Source organism: Aptenodytes forsteri, unplaced genomic scaffold (genome assembly GCF_000699145.1).
Source record: "Aptenodytes forsteri isolate BGI_AS27 unplaced genomic scaffold, ASM69914v1 Scaffold56, whole genome shotgun sequence".
Taxonomy (NCBI): domain Eukaryota; kingdom Metazoa; phylum Chordata; class Aves; order Sphenisciformes; family Spheniscidae; genus Aptenodytes; species Aptenodytes forsteri.
The window spans coordinates 4909492-4928541 of record NW_008796213.1 but is presented as its reverse complement, the minus strand read 5'-3'; the positions used below and the strand labels follow the sequence as shown (position 1 = coordinate 4928541).

Here is a 19050-nt window from a genome sequence, read left to right as displayed (position 1 = left end):
CCTCCCCCCCCCCGCATTACCCTTTGTTTCGGAGAACAACCAGAGGTCACGCTGTGCTGAATGTAACTGTTGTTGCATCACACACACACACACACACACACACACACACCCGTCTATGTTTTTGCACTTCTGGGTCAGCGTAGAGCTGACAACCCCCCGGGGCGATGGTCGTGGTGCTCAGTGTTGTGCACCTCTTCTGAAGTTTACGGAGTCCTGCTTTTCTGAGTCCGAAGAGACGAGCGTGATTGTGATCAGTCCAGTAGGGCTTCCTCCAGGGATGTACAAAGATGCACTTCTGGCTGGGACAAGCTTAGTATGTCTCTTGGCTGACCCAGGACCTGGCTTTCTTCTCCATGATTGGGCTTAATAGCTTTTCTTGCCTCTTAAGATTTCCAGCTCAAGTGCAATGAGGACTTGCTAGTGGATTCAGATTCAGCAAAGCACTTAAATGTATGCTTAAGTTCAGCTGCATCCAGTGCCCTCACCGGGACTCAGGCACGTATTTGCTTCAGGTGATGCATATGGTAAAGGGTTTTGCTGAACTGGAGCCGCACCCTCCAGCAAGTGCGTATAGTGCTGATAAAAACTCATGTCCATTCAGACATCGGCAGCCACGTGGAAGCCTTTCCGGCTGGATGTCACGTCCTGGTCCTCCTCCACGCGTGGCTCCCTGTCAGCACGGCCCACTCCAGGGCTTCCTCTCTCATCCTGGATGCGTGTTTGCAGTTTCTCTCTCCACAGAGTCACTGGCCAGACCAAATGCCACGTGCCACTTAGCCATGTCCTGTCCTTTCCTGGGACCATACCCACCCTGCAGTTGATATCAGATCCACCCAGCGGCAAAGGCAAATGGCAGCTAACGGCTATTGATGGCTGGGGCCTGCCTCTTCACTTATCCACAGGCAAATGTTTTAACCTGTCGGTGCTAAGAAATCATATTGATTGGAGAGACTTTGTTTTATTCCTTGGGTCTGCTAATCGAAAGGGCGAGTCCTGCTTTAATATCTTCCTGCCACGGGCTCAGTTCTACTGTACCTTGTCCGAAAAAGCTTTTCTTTTCAAGGCACAGGGAAAATGATGTTTATAAAATATAAACTACAGGAGTTTTCATTCCCCTCTGGCTTTAGGAGGAGGAGAGCAGCTGGTAGAGAGTGGATGAGAAAGGCTTTATCTGCTGTATTTTGGTTACTGCGCTTTGAGTGATGGGTTTAATAATTGATAGAGCAATTTAGCAATGATCCATAATCCTGAAAGAAGCCTACACTCCTCTCCCTCTCCCTCCCTCCCTCTGAGACTGACAGGCTGCTCTCAGTGTTTTTGTCTGCAAAATTTCATCCCTTGGTTTCTGTAAACAGCCTGACATGGGAGAGGGGGGAAAAAAGCAACTGTTTCTAAATCTTTTGTCTTGCTTCCACAAACAGCTGCGCTGCCTTCTCCAGCTCAGGGCTTCAGTCATTTGTTCGCACGCTCTTGCTGAAGAAAGCAGGAGGTTTTCTTTCAGGCCCTAACCTAAATGGAATGTATATTGCATATAGCAATGTATATAGGAGAACAGTGGTGCAGAGCCTCCCGGCAGGGACCCCTCCCTCCCCATTTAAATCCAGGCTTTGTTCATGGCTGAATCTGGCTTTCTTAATCCCAAGAAAGGTGCATAGTGATGGCAAGGGCTTGGACTATGCTAGTGCGCTTTGCTTGAAACTCTTCCAGGATTAACCCATGGAAATTGCTTTTCCCAAGAGCCTCGTGCTGACGGTCGCAGCGAGCGTCAGGATCTCACTGGGGTGCCTGGTGTGTAAGCGTCTGTGTGAAACCTCATTTTTAAAGATGGGTACATGCAACCTGTGTTTTCCCAGCTTGCCCCCATAGCAGCACAGGGCTGTGTTTGCAGGCATGTGGTGTGCACCCCCTCCTTGGGGGTAGGGAGTTTCAGCTCTCCTGTGCGTGATGTCCACCTCTCTCTTCATCCACAATAAGTGCATGAGGAGAGCAGAAAAGATGAGACAGGAAAAGGAGACAGAGGTAAGCAGGAGAGAAAAAGAGACAAGGTTGTAGGTACTGAATATGTGTTGAGGCCAAGGCAGGGTGAAGATAGGGGGGAGGTGCAGCCTGGCAGAAAGCTGGGTATAGGCAAAGTCAAGTGAGATCTATTAAGTTATGTTTTTCCATATGTATTATATAGACACCAGATTGACAACAAGTTGTAATTAAGCATGACATAAAGTCAGCTATGCACAGCTGTATTATTCCTTAAAATTACAAGGGGTGAGGTTCTTTGGGGCACAGCGAAGTTTATGGATGCTCCGCCATGGGAGGTCTGTAAGACAAGTTGTCTGAACGCTTGCCAGGAGTGACGTAGGCATGGATGGCCCGATATCAGGGAGGGAGGGAGCGGGTGACTTCCCGGGGTCCAGGCTAGCTCTGTCAGCCTCTGACACCATCCTCTGAAGTATTTTCACCCTTCCCAGTCAGCACCCGGGTGGAACATGAGCAGTGTCAAGGGGCGGGTAGTTTAGTCTGCTTCTATGATTTATTTGCTATTAAATACCCTTAGTAATGATAGGCTCCCGAGGCTTGTTCGATAATTATGCCAATCAAGTCCAGAAGTAATTCTTGTGTAACTTGCTCTCTGTTTTTAAAAGACAGAAGAACTGTGTGTGTACACTTGCTAAAAACACCCTGGGACTTGCACCTATACCCCCTGAAACACTCCCAGCTACGTAGTGTTTTGCCTGCATGTAGGAGGATCGTGGTGACCTTCCTATTGACAAATGTATAGTTACTGTACCATATAGAGTCAGAGCAGTTCAGGTGGGAGGGGGCCTTGGAAGGTCATTTAGCCCAACCTGCTGCTCAAGATAGGGTCAGCCATGAGATCAAGATCAGGAATTTGTCTTGCCGGGTCCTGAAAGCCTCCAAGGATAGCGACTGCACAGCCTCTTGGGGCAGCCTGTGCTGGTGGTTCATTTATCGGCACAGTGGAGGTGTTTTCCCTGTCCCAAGTGGGAACGTCCCCTGTTTCACTTTGTCTATCATCTCCACCTCCTGCTGCCCACCTGAGCGAAGAGCCTGGCACCATCTTCTCCATATGGTAGAGGAGAAGGGGGCAGGCTGCTGTCAGGTCCCCCATGGCTGTGTCTCCCCTCGCTGAGGTTCCTCCAGTTAGCCCATGCACTGGGGTCCCCAGTCTGAACGTGGTATCCAGATGTGGTCTCACAAGTGTGGCTGGAGGTGTGTCATCACATTCTTTGGTCTGCTGGCCCTGCTCCAGGGAGGCTGTTGGTCCAGCTGCTACCAGGGGCCTTGTTTCAGCCCACTGCCCCCCAAGTCAAGGTGCTCATGGCCTTCCCCGCCAAGCGGTTCTCCAGGTATTGTCACCAGGGCTCACCTGTCCCAGGGGCAGGACTTGGCATTTGTCCTGGCTGCATTTCAGAAGGTCCTCGTTGGCCCATGCCTCCTGCCTGTCCAGGTCCCTCTGAGTGGCCTCCCTGCCCTCAAGCACATCACCAGGTTTCTGCAGTTTGGCGTCACCCGTAAACTGAATGAGAGTGCACTCTGCCTCCTCCCCTGGGTCAGTGATAAAGATGTTAAACAAGACCGGCCCCAGGATAAACCCCTGCGGTACCTCACTTGTTACCAGCTTCCAGTTTATATTTATGTCCTGTAACATAAACGATCACTGAAGGCTGAGTGGATCCAGCTTCCAGTCCTCTGAGCTGATACAGATATTTTTTGATGTGTTGCAAACTAATCTTGAGGGATGGGTGAGGGCAATGTGAGCTATGCAGTGTTGGAGCTACCCTCTAGTGGTGGTTGTGCTGGTGGTTTGACAGCCCGGGAGGTGGCTCTGGCTACATCCATGGTCCTTTCCAGAAACCAGGTGTAGCTGTGTTTGACCTGTGAAATAGGGAGTGTGGTAGTACGCCCTTCAGAGGTACCGTCCCTCCTTACAACTCAAACCAAAACATCTTTGTGGGTAAACAGTGTACTCTGATAGATTGGGTGACATTCCTTAATGGCTCTTTCCCTCCCTCATGAATATCCTTGTGTTGACTAAACTCTCTGGGTTTTGAACTTTATGCTGGATTCTGAACGGTATGGTGTGCCTGCATGTCCTGGGATGAGTCCTGACTCTCAGGGCTGTCCCTTGCTGTGATTCTGCTGGATTGGTGCTTCCCAACATGGTCCAGAGATCATGGCAGTCCTTGAAGCCCTAGCGAATGGTCTGCAGAGCTGCACCACTTCTGTATGGGCTTTGGCTGAGCATCCGAGCAAAGTCCAGTGCTCAGGGATGCAGGAGAAATGCAGAGGTCCCTCAGCGAGGCCAGCAATGAGGGTGAGCCCAGCGCAGGTGGGATCTGGAGCTGCTGTCCTGCCCACTGCATGGGGCAGGGAGTGAGCGAGCAAGCAGGAGCCATCGGCGCCTGTAGGTGTTAAGCTCTGGCCCTGATGGAAGGCTTTTTCACAGGTGGGAAGTCTGCAACTGCCCAGCCCCGGAAGGGAGGAAGGCCTTGAGTCTGGGGGTCATCCATATTAGATGTCTGCATCCCTTCCAGGTGTCTGTGCGAGTGAAGAGGTGGAGGGGCGAGGGAAATAGCAACTATAACCTTTTACTCCCAGAATATGAGCCTGTCTCCTTTTACAGCCCTGCACTTAAGAAGTGATTTGGGGTCTGAGAGGTACAGAGGGACAAAAAAAGGTACTGTATGGTCTCCATCTCCATTAACTAAAAGCTAAGGGTACTCTGTATGCTACAGTATATGGCAATAAAAAGTGGATACCTCCATAAAATACAAAAGGGTCAAGTGAGCAGGTATGAGAAAGAGTCCATAAGATGCCAAGGAAAGTGTTCAGCTGGGAGGAAGATGGAGACCCATCACATGAATAAAAGCCCCTTTGTAAGACACATGAAGGATGCAGTTCCTCCTCACAGGAGGTATCTCGGCGTGTGGGAGAGCACAAATGCTGAGAGGGGTCAAGCCCTGGGCATGCAGCCAGTCAGTGCATGCCCCCTCGGGCCGAGGGGTTCGGCTCCTGCCTTTCTGCTTCTGCACAGGGCTTTCTGGACGGAGATGTGAAAGCTGCTGCTTTTCCTGAAGTTCAGGCTTTGGCAGGTGAGACTAACAGGTAGAAGAAGACAGGAGCTGTGTATATTGACAGCAGACAGCATCACTGTAGGTCTGTCTGTCTGCACTGCCTGCAGCTGCCCACAACCTTCTTCTAGAAGTGTCACCCCAAAGGCAAGAAGCAGGCACACTCTCTGCTCAAGGTGCCAGCAAGTATCAAGTTTTGAGTTATATTTTTGTCTGATACGTATACTTGTCCATGAAGGACTCTGCTGAGACAATCACGCTCAGCCACGGGACCTACCAGAGGTGGTAAATTATCCCCGAGGAGGGCAGTTTGCAGGGGAGTTTTAAAATTCAGAAAGAGCCCAGCTCGCTGAATCCAAGTCTGTGGAAATGAATTTTTTTGGCATTTGTTTTTAATGTCCTGTGATGTGTGGGTGAAAAAGCCAGTGAGCTAGACTGGTAATTAATTTTCCTGACAGAAACACCAGACAATGAAATTACCCTGCCACAAAGCAGGGTTGCTAAAGTAAATACTCTGCCAGCAGCAGGCCTGAAAGCAGGACGGGGTCATATGTGAGGTGCAAGCAAATGATGAGATGGCACTTCTGCCTCTGGGGACCTGCGGGCGCTGCCAGCACAGGGACCCTCATACCCTGAGTCCCCAGCTCGCAGCGCCAGCAGCTCTCTGGTATACATGGGCACGTTCAAGCTGGGCTCCAAGGTGATGGGGGACTTGCCGGACCCAACGCTGAGCCAAAGAGCAGGTCACCCTTTGTTGGCTAGGGGAATAATTTGGTCTGGGAAAGGAGTAGGAGATGTGGGAAGCAGGGATGAGCTGGCTGCTTCTCTCTTGGAGATACAGGCTCTTGGGGGGGGAGTTTGGTCTCTCCCAGGTTGGTGACGAGTGGTTTCTAAATGTTTGGTCTATGCTGGCAAGATCTATGTGAGCTGTAGAGCAGGGTGTGCCTGCACGTACAGAAGGGGAGTGCCTTTTGTTGGGAGACGTCAAAGGCAGCTTGCGGGAGAGGAAGGACCCGAGGGCAAAGTTTTCTGTTTTCCCTCCGTGTGTCTCATACCAGAGGCTGGAATTACTGTGCTGAGGGTGTTGCAGATGCACAGCCTAAAAACTGGTGGAGAGTGGTAAATGGGGACATTCCTGCACGTACCGAGGTATCTGGCAACGGGCTGCCTTTGCGTGGTTTCAGACAAGATCCCCACCACAATCGAAAGGTTTGGTGAGTCCGTGTTAAAACAAGCAGTATTATCGGTACGGAAAACACTTCCTTGTACAGCCATGGAGATATCTGCTGAAGACTTCAGTGCTGTTCTGGGAGGACCTGCTGCCATGTGAATCATCCTTCCAATTTATAATTGCAATACTCTGATGTGCACACTTTAATAGGGCATTTCCCCCTGTTGCATAGCGTTACCAGCTGCAGAATGGAGAAATCCCACAGAAGAACTGGCTAAGATGTGGAAATGTTTTCTTCCCCTTTGGAAAAGAGAATTACACCATTCTTAGAGCTGAGCTAAATCTGAGTGCTTTTAGGAATAAAAGGGTCAGTTGTGGGGTGGACTGCGTGCACATTTTAGGACCAGAGTTTTTTAATGTATTAATTATCTGTAAAAAGTGGTGGACCAGCAGTGAAGTGCTTAAGTGTGCAGATACCACAGACTTGCTTAGGTTAGGCTGCAGAAAAGAGTGAGGATCATTTAAGGGACCTTGATCTAGATTACAGACAACATTATGCCAGATCAGTACAGTACTGAAAGGCAGTAAACATTGGAAGAGGAAAAACGAACCATTTCTACATAATTCTATGTCCTAAATTAACTGCAGCTCCTCTGGAGAAAGGACTGTGTGTCTCAGAGGATCTCCCAGATAAAACATCTGCTGAAATGCCTCGTGTCACTCCAAAAGCAAACAAAATATTAGGCTCAGGGAAGACTGGAACGCAAAACGATTCTGCAAATAATGTAAAATAAGTTTGGGGAATATCCTCGTGTTTAACTGTTTGTAGGTCTGTTCAGCCTGTCTCCAAGCAGTCATGTCAGGAAGAGGAGTTGTAGGGCCAGGTGGTGGAAGTGGATTGAAACATCCATGGGTTGGAACACTGAGAAACCAGAAGCTGCTGCGAACAAGGGAGAACAGGGCAGAGAGATAAAAATAGCTTGTGCTAAAAGAAAGGTGATTCAAGCGCTTCTGTCTTCACCTCTAGGCCAATCCATGTGAACATGAAGTGAGAGGTGACAAATTTAAACCTGATGAAGGAAAATCAGGCTTTAAACAACTGAGTTAAGATGCTATTGAAAGCAGAAGGTTGCCTGTGGAACTCCATGCCACAAGATGTGATTGAAGTCAAGATCTCACCTTGTCTTAAAAAATTGACATGTTTATGTTAAGAAAGAGAGGAGTTCCACATGTTAGGTAAAGGTCTATGTGCAGAAGGATCTATGCATCCATAACTGAGCATACAGAACAATTTCCACCCGATAGGGGTTTGGAAGGCATTTTATCAGTGGACGAGTTGTTTCATTACAGAACTCGTAGCATCCTTCACCAAAACGCTTGGTGTTGGCCATTAGCAGAGAGTACCAGCAGGCAGGCAGGCCATTGCTCCTCCTGAGGTGACTCCAGCTCTCTCTTACGCATGGCAAACAGGAGGTGTCTGCTAGCTGAAAATCTGGAAACCTGTGTGGTGTCCTATACCTGTCGTTCTTTTGGTGTCTTAATGACTGCTTAATTAAGTTAACGAGGTCTTTTTGTCTTAGGGCCACTCCCTCTCCATGGAAAAATTGCAGTCACAATGCAAAGGCAGGGCTGGGAGAAAGCCGCAGCGAATGCTGGCTGTGGTGTACATAGGGCACCATATCACTTCAATCTGGCCCCACTCTCGCAGGGATTCTCATTGCTGTTCCAAAATTATCATCTATTTGGGGCTGAATGGGCAAAGATTGCAACTAATGTTTAGGCTTGATTGAGTAACACAAATACAAGTTTTCAAGGTAAAATAAAATAAAACTATCTCACCAACTCCCCTCCCTACAACAATAGGTCTGGTTTAATATAATGAATGACATTCCATTTAGTTGCCTTTTATTTGTCTAAATGGTAAGGACACTGGTTTTGTGCTTTCCTTCCCAACAGTGGAGGTGTAAAACTTCTTTTGTGTGTGAAAAAGAAATTCTCTAAGTGCTGCGCTCCAGAAGCTGGAGCTTTAAGGAAAACCTACTGGACAGCCAAAGACTCACGAGAAAAAAATTAGAAATTTTGGAATCTCAAATTCTAGGTCATCCCTTCTTGCAGGGGTCTGGAAGTGTTGGCAGCATAAGTGTGGGGAGAGAGGGGAGGAGGCGTGTGCTGCATATGACAGCAGTGCAAGTGATTTTTATGAACAGGGAGGTTTCTACACGATATCGCGTTGGGAATATCCCACCGATAGTCCACCCCTCCGCTCCTTCCACTTGAGCTGGTGGGAGGGATTTGAAGTTCAGGCAATGCGTGGCTGAGCTCTCATTAGTGACCAGGGACATTTCGTTCACAAAGTGGAAGGCAGACAGGGAGAGGCAGATGGCTTTGAATGCAGGATTTACATAGTAATGAGATTCAGGTCACCATAGCTGTCTTTTTCTCTCTGCATTTTGTCTAGGTGTCGAGTAGTGTGCAGGGATGACGGAATGGGGGGGGAAAGGAGGAAAATTAACTCCTTGTTCCTAAGGAGAGATTGGTGTTAGAATAAAAAGTTTGTCACAATAGGCTAAAGAACAGTGGGGTATGAGAACAACAAGCGCAGATGAAGCCAGAAGGGCTAAGGGTAGCCACTTTTTAAGTTTCTGGCATGTTTTCTTTGGGAATGGCACAAAGCGTCCTAGCCTTAAAATCCCAGAATTTCCCGTAATTTGTACATTCTGTGTTGCTGGTTTGAGAACAGATAGTTTTAGGCTTTTATCATTACCAGTCAGCCCAAAATTGGGGAAGTTTGTGGACTGAAGATGGGGCATGGATTCTTGCTACAGGGCCTTTGCTTGTTTCCTTGGAAAAAATTACCCATTTTGCTTGGTTTCTTGGCTAAAGACTTGTCTTCACATGACTGTATAATGGCGTGATTAAAACATAATATTTTCCACTGCAATTGGTAATCCTTCGTATGATCTCACTAGTGTCAGATCTTATCCTGATGACAGATGGGAAACTGGGAACCATGGGCCCTATTTCCAGGTCTGGATGGTGGCACTTGATTTGTTCAATAGTCAACCCCAGGCATTCCCAAAATACGCATCATGGCCCGAGAAATCCCAAGGCTATTTTAAAATTATGAAAGTTTTAAAAGCAATGCATGTTTCTTTCTTCTGCCTTTTTTTTTTTGCCCTTTTTTTTTTTTTAATAGTTAGAGGAGTATGGGAAAGTAAGTTTTTCTTTCTGTTGTACATCACCTGACTCCAGAAGCTGGGGCTTTAGAAGAAAGTGTTGCAAGATCTGCAAGAAGAGCAGGAGAGAAGCCTTAGGTGATCCCTGTGTAAAATAGGAACTATGGCACTCAACTGCATGTGGAAGTCTGGGCTGAGGTAGGGAAGGTAAGGAAGGTGTTTGTGTATGGAGGTGGGTTTTGTATAAGGTTTTCAGTATTTGTAAGATACTTTTGATTCTTCCACATAGAAGGTGCTTTTGAAACACAAAACATTTGGGGCGCTAAGGGGAGGATTCATCTTGTCTCACCTTGGCCACTGGAGTTTAGGGAGCTTGTCTAGCCTCAGCGAAGAAAGATTCAAATTGTCCCAAGACAGTGGGACAAATCCCCCCAGGGGAGGGGGGTGCCTCTCCATTGACTGCACGGTCTGCACGGTACCTAGCTAAGATTTGACATCAGCTTCTACCTGGCTGAAAGGTGAAATGACCCTCACCTTAAGGTCCTGTGGAAGTCTGAGCTGAGACTGGTCTTGCTTATTTGGGCGTCTCCTCCATGCCCCAGCTGGGGATGCTCCTGGAGAGCTGAAGCAAAGCTTTTACCTTGTCCTCTCCTTCCTCAGCAGGGCTAACACCGAAACTCACTGAGCAGAGGTGCCTCAGTGGCCACCTCCTGAAGCCAGCAGTAAATGCATAGCGAGAGTGCCGCCGCATTTTGGCTGTTCGGGCTGGAAGGGAAGAGGAAATCTAATCAGGCACCTAGGACAGGCTGGGAAGTGAAGGCTTCTTGGCTACTTCCTCCTGAGGAAAAGGCTTAGGTCTAATAGATCTAATTACGTTATTTCTGTGTTTTATGGTTACATCCATTTGTTTAAAAAGTCAGTAATCCTTTTATACCAGTCCTGTAATGATTATTTAATGTCTGGCTGTTTGTGAAGCTCGATGAGCTGCATGAATGGAGGATGCTTCACTGCAGGGAGTCCACACGGTTCCTCCATAGGACAGCACGCTGGGCCCGAGAGCCTTGAGTGGGGGCCTTAATTAGGTGGCCTTGAACACACGAGGTTCATTTTGTGCTCCATTTTCCTACCTGCCGAATGAAAATAATGGTAGTTCTCTCCTTTGCAAACTGCTGCGAAATGTAGGACTGTCTCTTGGTGAAATGCTGCCAGAGGACTCATCTGCAAGGATAAATATTCACCCACTCATGCTTGGTTAGCAGACACTTTGCTGGTGGCCAGTGGGGCCCTCAGCTCTGTAGGAGCAATGACACTTGTTGGCAGCAGGCAGCTTTGTGAGCATCGCGCTCTGCGCGGGCCTCCCTACGCCAGCCGAGCGGATCTGCTCCTCTTGCTGATGTTTTCTAACCTCTTCCTTTGCAGAGCCCCTGAAATCATCCTCGGTTTACCGTTTTGTGAAGCAATCGATATGTGGTCGTTGGGATGTGTCATTGCAGAGCTGTTCTTGGGCTGGCCGTTGTACCCGGGAGCTTCAGAGTACGATCAGGTGGGTACGGATATTGCCCTGGATGCTGGTACGAGCATGGATGTTCGTGAGTTGGAGTTTTTTTCTCTTCTCTTGTCAGAGTGAACAGATGCCAACTTTTTCTGTTTTGCTGATAGGGGATATGTGATTCTTACCCCCCCCAAGTCAACTTTTTCATTATCCACCTGGGGTATTTATTGTAGGTAACCAGTGTGCTGTTTGGTACGCTGGCTTTTAAGACCCGACTGCCTAAGTGAAATCTCAATCAAAACTCAACGCTGCCATTGACTGGAGAGCTCTGTACATGTCTCTCCTCACTGAGCAGAGCAGGCACCCTTTCTCTGCTGTAACAGCAACTGTTGAATAAAGGTTTATTTGTTAGAAGAAACTGCACGAACTCTGCTGCGTTTCATAACCCCTTTTATGAGGGTGCATATTAAAAGCAATGACAAGAAGGAGAACATTCACAGTAGTGTAGGTTTCCAGTTAATATAAGCTGTCGTACTTCTCTCCCTATAGGCTTTTACACTCCTTTTGTACTCCTAAAACTGATAGCGCGGCAGCTGCTAGAGCCAGGGCTGCAGAACACTTTCCATTCCCATAGTCTTCTTCAGGGTGATCTTAGCTGTCTGCAAATGCGGCCTGAAAAGGGTCTTTTTTCTTTTAGAAAATTAAAAAAAAAAAAAAAAGCAGGGTAATAAATAAGTTTTTCATATACGAAAATGTTTCTTTGACTCTTCTTTTGTAACTAGTATTTTTTTAGTCAGAGCTTTAAAGGTGAAATTTGGCAGGGGAAATAACCTGCAGTGAAGAGCAGGGCCATTAGTGACTCCAAAGGAAATCAGACGTAGCTGAAAAACTTACAAGCATTTGAAAATCACATACCAAGCATGAAGAGTAGATTTCTTTCTCCTCCCTGCCGCACCCCAAAAGCCATAAAACACACAAGTTAACTGCCCAGCACAAAGTTTCCTCTGGTGAAGTACGGTGAGGGCTCCTGGGGAGCTGGGAAAGGGGTAGGAGCTGACCCTGGCCCCTCGCTGCAGCCCGAGTTGCCCTGCAGCGCTGGCGCTGGGCTGCAAGGCAGGATCCTGGTGCTTCTCAGGTACATGAGCTCTGATGGACCTAAGGAGCTGCAGAGCCAAGCAAACCATGCTCAGTGAACCGGGTCCTGAGTGCTTGGAAGTCTTTGAAACCACAGTTGCTTTTTATGCCTTTATTTATTTATTTATTTTTACTCCTCTCTGTCTCTTCTCTCGAAAGCGCTTTCCATTCTTCCCTAGAATTTTCTAGAGTAGATGACTATTTTTAGTAGTTTTGCAGAGTTTGCAGCAACTGTGCAAAGTGAAACATTCAAGAGTCGGGAGATGCCAAAGTTAAGGTTTCGCGTGGCACCCCAGGCATGAGTGAGATTGGACTCTAATTGTGTAATCACAGACCCTTTCTCTGAATAAATAAATTAAAGTCTGAGATCCTGGAAACACATGTGTAGCATCTTTTAGCTGTGTGAGTGCCAGCGAGGTCATACTCATGGAAGTAACCCAAATAACAAATGAAGTCATGTAGGCAATAGAGATGAAGTACTTTACATACCATGAGGGTGTCAGTTCGTTTGAGTGTATATTTCATCTAAGTTCAAAGATAGTCACTTCATAGTCCTCCGTTTTGAACTTCAAACTTCTCCTAGGAAAGGCTGTGCACTCAGCTGGGGGTAAAAACAACAAAAGTTAAAGCGCAAATATCAAATTGTTGAAATTGCCTCCTGGAGAGGAGAGCGTGACATAAAAAAGTGCAAAGCAGTGAAACACCCCATTGAAATCTCTGTGTGGGTCATCTTCTTTGACCTCTAAAACCTAGGGACTTTCCTCCCTTTATCCGTAGGCTTTGTGGGAACGTACCATAAGGGTGAGTTTCCAGTGATGTACGTGATAAATGGAGGGATGCCGTACGGGAATTCTCTTTCCTCTCATTCCTTGCACTGGGGTTTTTTTTGGTGAAGTCTAACTATGTGCTACATTTTCTCTTTCTTTCTTTGTTCTATTGTTTTAAATGCCTCCTGCCCTCCTTCAAGGAAGACCTCCAGAGATCTTCACAGGATGAACAGTGACCTCTCATCCTTCTCTTACAGATTCGCTATATTTCACAGACGCAGGGCTTACCAGCAGAGTATTTGTTAAGTGCAGGGACAAAGACTACGAGGTTTTTCAACAGGGATACAGACTCACCGTATCCTTTGTGGAGGCTGAAGGTAGGAGGACGTTCCCTTGTTTCTTTTACCTTGCAGTTGTTGGTTGGAAGTGAGGAGACGTTCAGGTCACCTCAGAGCCTAGGTCTCTGCTTTTTGCAATGCAGCACAGACATTGGGGTGGGTATAGCCTGAGGTAAAACCGCCATCCCCAAAGTCTGCAGCCCTTAGCCCACCTGCTTGGCATTGCTTTGTGGGAAATTTAAGTCCAGAATTGACCTGGAAATCTCCCTCTTAGTAGTCAATGAATTGATGTGTAGTTTCTATGAAACATGCCCTGGGCAGATTTTGCTCTAATATCTAACACATTGGCGCGGGGAGGGGGGGGAAGAAAGCATTTTAATTCTGACAATCAAAACCTCTAGTAATGCAAGTGAGCCCTGAGTCTCTTGTACCAGTGTGTTCGGCTGCATTCAGTCCCAAGGAGAGATGTCAGTGGGCTTCTGGCTGTAAGGATGGGATGCTAAGCCTCACACTGGGGTGGGTGTAAGAGTCCTTTGGGACTCCCACCGTAGTTGGGAGGATCCTCTGAAGTGAAAAAGAAGAGATCAATCACTTTGTGACACACAAGCTGTCATAGCCATAGCGGAGATAGCGTAAATGTTATCTGGTCAGGCAAGAGAGACACAGTGGTCTCTGATGAGGGCAGGATAAGGCACAAGCTGGAGGTGGCACATAACCTGCAGCTGATTGCAGAGCAGTTCTGGTCAATGCCTGTCTCCTGTTTTGAGCAGACACCAGATGATCATGAGGCAGAGACGGGGATTAAGTCGAAGGAAGCAAGAAAGTATATTTTCAACTGTTTGGATGATATGGCACAGGTAAGAGCATTGGTGAGTAACCAGCAAGACTGCCTCACATGCTTTTGGGCAATGCTAACAAAGGGGAACTACATGATTTCTCTGTGTATCCTATTCTTGTGCCCGCTCCTGAGAAATACCAGGATTATGCCTACCAGATCAGCTCATTATGTGCTGCTTTGTAGGGGAAACTGCACATAGGGGCATGTGGGCTCAATGTGCTGTAGTAAAGCAGCCTTGGAAAATGGCTAAGTCACACCTCTGAGTGTCGAAATTCCGCGTTTTCTCTTGTCTCTCCAGTGCTCCTCTGTGTGACCACTGGCAAGCCACTTCTTCTCTGTGCTTTAATATTTCCATTTGTAAAACGGTGACATTGGAAATAATCACCAAGGCCGCAGAAGAGCGTGCTGTCTGTAAAACGTGGCTATCTGGGGGAACGGGGAATACTTATTCACTGTGTCAATTCCATGTGATTGTGAAAGTTAATTCCAGCATAACCACTCCCGCGACTGGAGTTTGTGCTAGCAAACAAACTAGTGCACAGAACTGGCACAACACTAGCGCACAACGCTACCACAAACCTGGAGTTTATGCTAGCAAAGTCTGGACATTGTAGCATTCACAAGCAAACATACAGAAATGGAGGACTGAGATCAGGGGAGACTGTATAAATGGATGAAATAACAACGGGGTTTTTTTTCCTGGCACCTGATACATGAATGGGATGTTTCTCATAAACCTACTGACAATTTTTATTTATTTTATATATTTTTTGCTCACAGGACACATAGTTAAGTATCTGATAGCACAGTCCTTTTTATGATAAATATACTGATTATCAGGACTTGCCTGCTACCACATGGAAGCTGTTCATCTTCAGTGGAGGGTGACTAAGTGTTTCATTAGCCATTGACCCAAGCGAGCTGAACACTTAACAGTCTGTCTGGGGATCTGACATGCACAAGCCAGATGACTAGCCACCGCAGAGTCTGCCGTGTGACTTCAGCAACTACCCCTTTCGACAGGGAGGCTTGCAGGGCATGTGTTCCAACGAGGAGTAAACACAGTTTGCTGGAGACCTGACCATCTGCTCTTTCCCTTTAGCACTCACCCTTGTCCTTTCTCCTTTAGGTGAACATGACAACGGATTTGGAAGGAAGTGATATGTTGGTGGAAAAGGCGGACCGGCGGGAGTTTATAGATCTGTTAAAGAAGATGTTGACGATAGATGCAGATAAGAGAATAACACCCATTGAAACTCTGAACCACCCTTTTGTCACCATGACACACTTGCTCGATTTCCCTCACAGCACACAGTACGTGGCTTTTGTTTCCCTTGGGTTTTGAATTGAGGGGTGAAGAGGAGAGTGGGTTGTGGTAGAGACCAAATGTGTCTGAGGGGCATTATTAAGATGCTTAAGCCTTAAGTTTTAATCTTTTTCTGGTTAAAAAAAGAGGATTGCCAACTCTTAAGGTTGCAAGAATTGTGTTGTAGGTGCTTGGCATTTAAAACACTGCAGAGTGTGCTACATTCATTATGTAAATATTCAATAATTACATATGTTTGCATTAAAATGCAGAAGAAATTATGCAATTAGTGCTGAAAGTATCGGTATATCTCAAAGTAACATAGTCCTGATTGTTACTGCAGTAATCAACCTTATCTGCAGTGGGAAGCCAACCCTTCCTCCCAGAACCCTCCCATCTTGGAGGTGTCAATTTGGGGCTGTTTGCTTTTTAAGGGAAGAGCTTTTTCTGCAGCAGGCTGGTTTACAGGCACAGGCAACAGAACAAGCAGTTCAGTTTTCGGCTTTGTTGTTGCCTGCCTATGTAACCTTAAACACCACGCTCTGACCTCAGCTGACACATTTGTGGAATGGAGATGGACTCCACTGCCCGATGGAGATGTGAAGAAGTGTCATGCCTTCAAGCCTGACTCCCCTTTCTCCTAAGGCTGCGTCACGGAGCGCAGCAGCCTGAAGCGCAGGAAACCTGCGCCCAGCACATTGCTCTTGTCCCCTGGGCAGTTCACGTAGAGGCAGGCTTCTCAGGTGCAAGTGAAGGCAGACACGTAGTGGGAGTTTTCCAAAGCCTTCAGGACACCTAGCTTTGAACATCCTGCTCTACAGCACTTCGCAGTTCAAGGTGCTTTTGCAGACTGTCCCCTCGCCTCGTTGGGAGAACAGTTACCAGCACAGCACTGTACTTCATTGGGTGCCATGTTCATGGGTGTTTAAAGGCTGTGAGGAGCTCAGGTACAAAAATAAAGGGGACTGCTTAAAAAGCCATAGAGTATGTTTGTGTGGGTGCTGCAGAGCAACAGGTTACTGTGTCACCTCTCCTGCCCGTATGTGTGCTCTTACTTGCAGTATTTCAAGTTCATTTAAGGTGGTTTTCCCTCTGTGAAGGAGCTGTAGCTGCCTTTTTGTTACATTTATCACAAGATAAGAGCAGCTGCTTACCAGAAGGTAGTGGGTGCACGATCTGTGTAGACCCAGACTTACCCTGCACAGACATCTTTGAGCATTGTTACCTATAAGTGAATAGTAAGTGATAAACGTAATGAAAACAAGATGGGAGATTGTTGTGCTAAACAGAGAGAAAGTAAATTTCATATAAAAACGTTCATGAATAAAGAAAGTGATAGCATTTTCTGACAGTATTAGCATCATATACTAAAGTCTTTTAATTTGCAGCAGTCCTTCTTACTGTGCAACAACCAATTGTGTAAGATAGGAGAGATTTGCGGCATATTGTATTGCCATCAGAAATCTTTCTGCTAATGCAACAGACCATAATCGCATCTTCATTTTTGAAGTGCTCACTTGTGGCTGCTCAGGCAAAGCCCCAGAAAAGTTGAAAATATCATCGGGGCCAATAGCAGTGAGAATTTTACCTGAATAAAAAAATTCAGCATCAGGTCTCTGAATGCTAAATGCTGTGCCAGCCGGGTGTGTAACCCCATGCCGCCCCTCCACATTGGAAGTGGTGATTGGTAAAAAGAGCAATAAGCTGTAACCAGCATGGCAGGTTGATGAAAATTTTTGTCTGTGATTGCCTGTGGTTTTGAGAATAGAAACTTCAAAGCCTCGAGAGATGCAGGGAGTTGTAATCTCCCTTGAAAGTAAATCAGGCAACAGAGAAAGTGAAAATATATGGAAGATGTAGCTTCTGGAAGGAATCTCTGCTGTAGCATGCTACAGAGAGGCTGCAAGTTTGAGCAGCCTGAGAGGGGCTGTTCTGCTTACTTCCAAGCAAACAGCAGAGCAAGTTTAGCTCCGTTTCACGTATTTAACTGCCCGGCTCTTAAATTGTTAGGTACTCCTTAGTCTTTCTGTCCTGTTTTGCTCTGTCCCTGCCTTCTTTTTTTTCCTTTTTTTTAAAGTAAAGACAGAGAACACAGTATTACATTAGTAGAGATTATACCTTGTTATATAAAACTGTTTGGTAACACACAGAGTTTACCATGTACAGAATATATACTCTTTCCAGTGCTTTCTGCTTTTTGGAGGGAGAATTATATTCATACCTGACTGGAAAAAGGCAATCCCAATAGTCTTCTATATTAATTTGATAAACATGTTTGATTTTTGTGAATGTTCTGCAACTTACAGGTATTTTACAGTTCTTTAAATGAATGCACATAATGCGCAGCTATGCACAGTGTCCTGAGCCTGTCTTGTCTGCAGGTGTTTATGGCACAGATCCAGTTATCAAGATATTACCTGTAAGAGAAGAAAGATGACCATGTGAGTAAGAGACAAGATAGGGATAAAAAGATCTAGGTCCTCTTCCTGACCAACCCTAGGGATCATATGAGCTTGTTTCTTTTGAAGGGACATTTTGTTTCTTAAAAATTATGTGATTATGTGTTTACTTCCCCTACCTCTAACAGCTTAGATCATTACAAAATAAATTATGCATACAGCTGATTTTTTACAGCTACAGCTGATTTTCACTGCTTGGATTTTCTATTTTTCTGGGTTGGGATAATGGAAATAAAATAAATGCCTTCATACTTTTTTGAGTTGTGTTTCAGACTCTGAGGTCACATTTGTAAAAACAATTATTGTGAAGAATTGTGGAAAACCTGTATTGGTTTTTAGACCTTGAAAAACAAGATTTTATTAAAAATACAGTTTTGCACAAGATCGCTATGTTGTTATCTTTTAAACCTCTGTATGCTTTGGTATGCCAATTATAAAAATGAAATACTGGCAGTTTCATGTACCAGACACCTAGAGTGCTCTAGCAATGCAGAGAGTATTTCATCTCCTTTACTGGGGATACAAAATACGATACTTCTCAAAATTTCCATTGCTATATCAATAACGTTTAAAGGAAAGTCTGTGTAGAGGAAGTCTGTGTAATCTTTCCCCCCAGAGATCCAATTCGCAGTCTGAGATAACCTTAGAACCTGATTCCCTTGGGGCGTTGATGAATCTAATTCGGCATAACCTTTTGCGATATGAATCGTCCCATTGACTGCAAGAGGACAGCTCATGTGCTTTAAGATAAGCATCTGCAGAAGTGTTTAGCCAGACAGGGGCAATGTTTTAACTGCTTGGCTGGACTCATCTCTCAGTGACCTACTTTTTAAAAAGAACAAGTAAGATTTTTCAGGGGTCTCAGTGACCAAGAACAGTAAAATTCTTCCTTGCGAAAGACTTGTAAAACTACCTTTAGGCTTACACTGAGGCAGAAAGCATGAGTTGGCTTTTCCTCTCAGGCTCAATCATCAGAAAAAAACAGTATCTATCTTTCTTTCTTGCTCTCAGTCTCTTTCACTCTTTTAAAATAGCCACTTTGTATTTCTTGCCCTGCCACCTAAAGAGCAACCAATTTGCTTGCTTTTTGTGGCTTACATCGCAGCACTCAGACCCATGGGGACACCCAAGAGTCCCAGAACAGCCGCTCTCATCTTGACACCCATTTGGCCTTCTTCAGTACAGGGTTAATCTGACTCTCACTGGTTAAGAGAGACCTGCATAAAATATCAAAGGGCTTTATGAGCCTAGAAAGTGCCAAGCCTGCCGTTGAGACCTA

At 46.1% G+C, this 19050-nt stretch overlaps 1 protein-coding gene across 6 annotated transcripts in view; it reads left to right on the top strand.

The window, feature by feature from the left end:
* The window catches only part of HIPK2 (homeodomain interacting protein kinase 2), a 133793-nt gene that overhangs the window by 87582 nt on the left and 27161 nt on the right, over positions 1–19050 (top strand). For 4 of the 6 annotated variants that reach the window (XM_009288365.1, XM_009288367.2, XM_009288364.2 and 1 more), the window contains exons 3-7: positions 10857–10980; positions 13088–13207; positions 13939–14025; positions 15136–15320; positions 17694–17753. In XM_009288365.1, coding sequence (XP_009286640.1) covers positions 10857–10980; positions 13088–13207; positions 13939–14025; positions 15136–15320; positions 17694–17753 — 576 coding nt within the window. The remainder of the gene's footprint in view (positions 1–10856; positions 10981–13087; positions 13208–13938; positions 14026–15135; positions 15321–17693; positions 17754–19050) is intronic. The other 2 variants (XM_009288368.2, XM_019474406.1) reach the window with 1 other exon arrangement.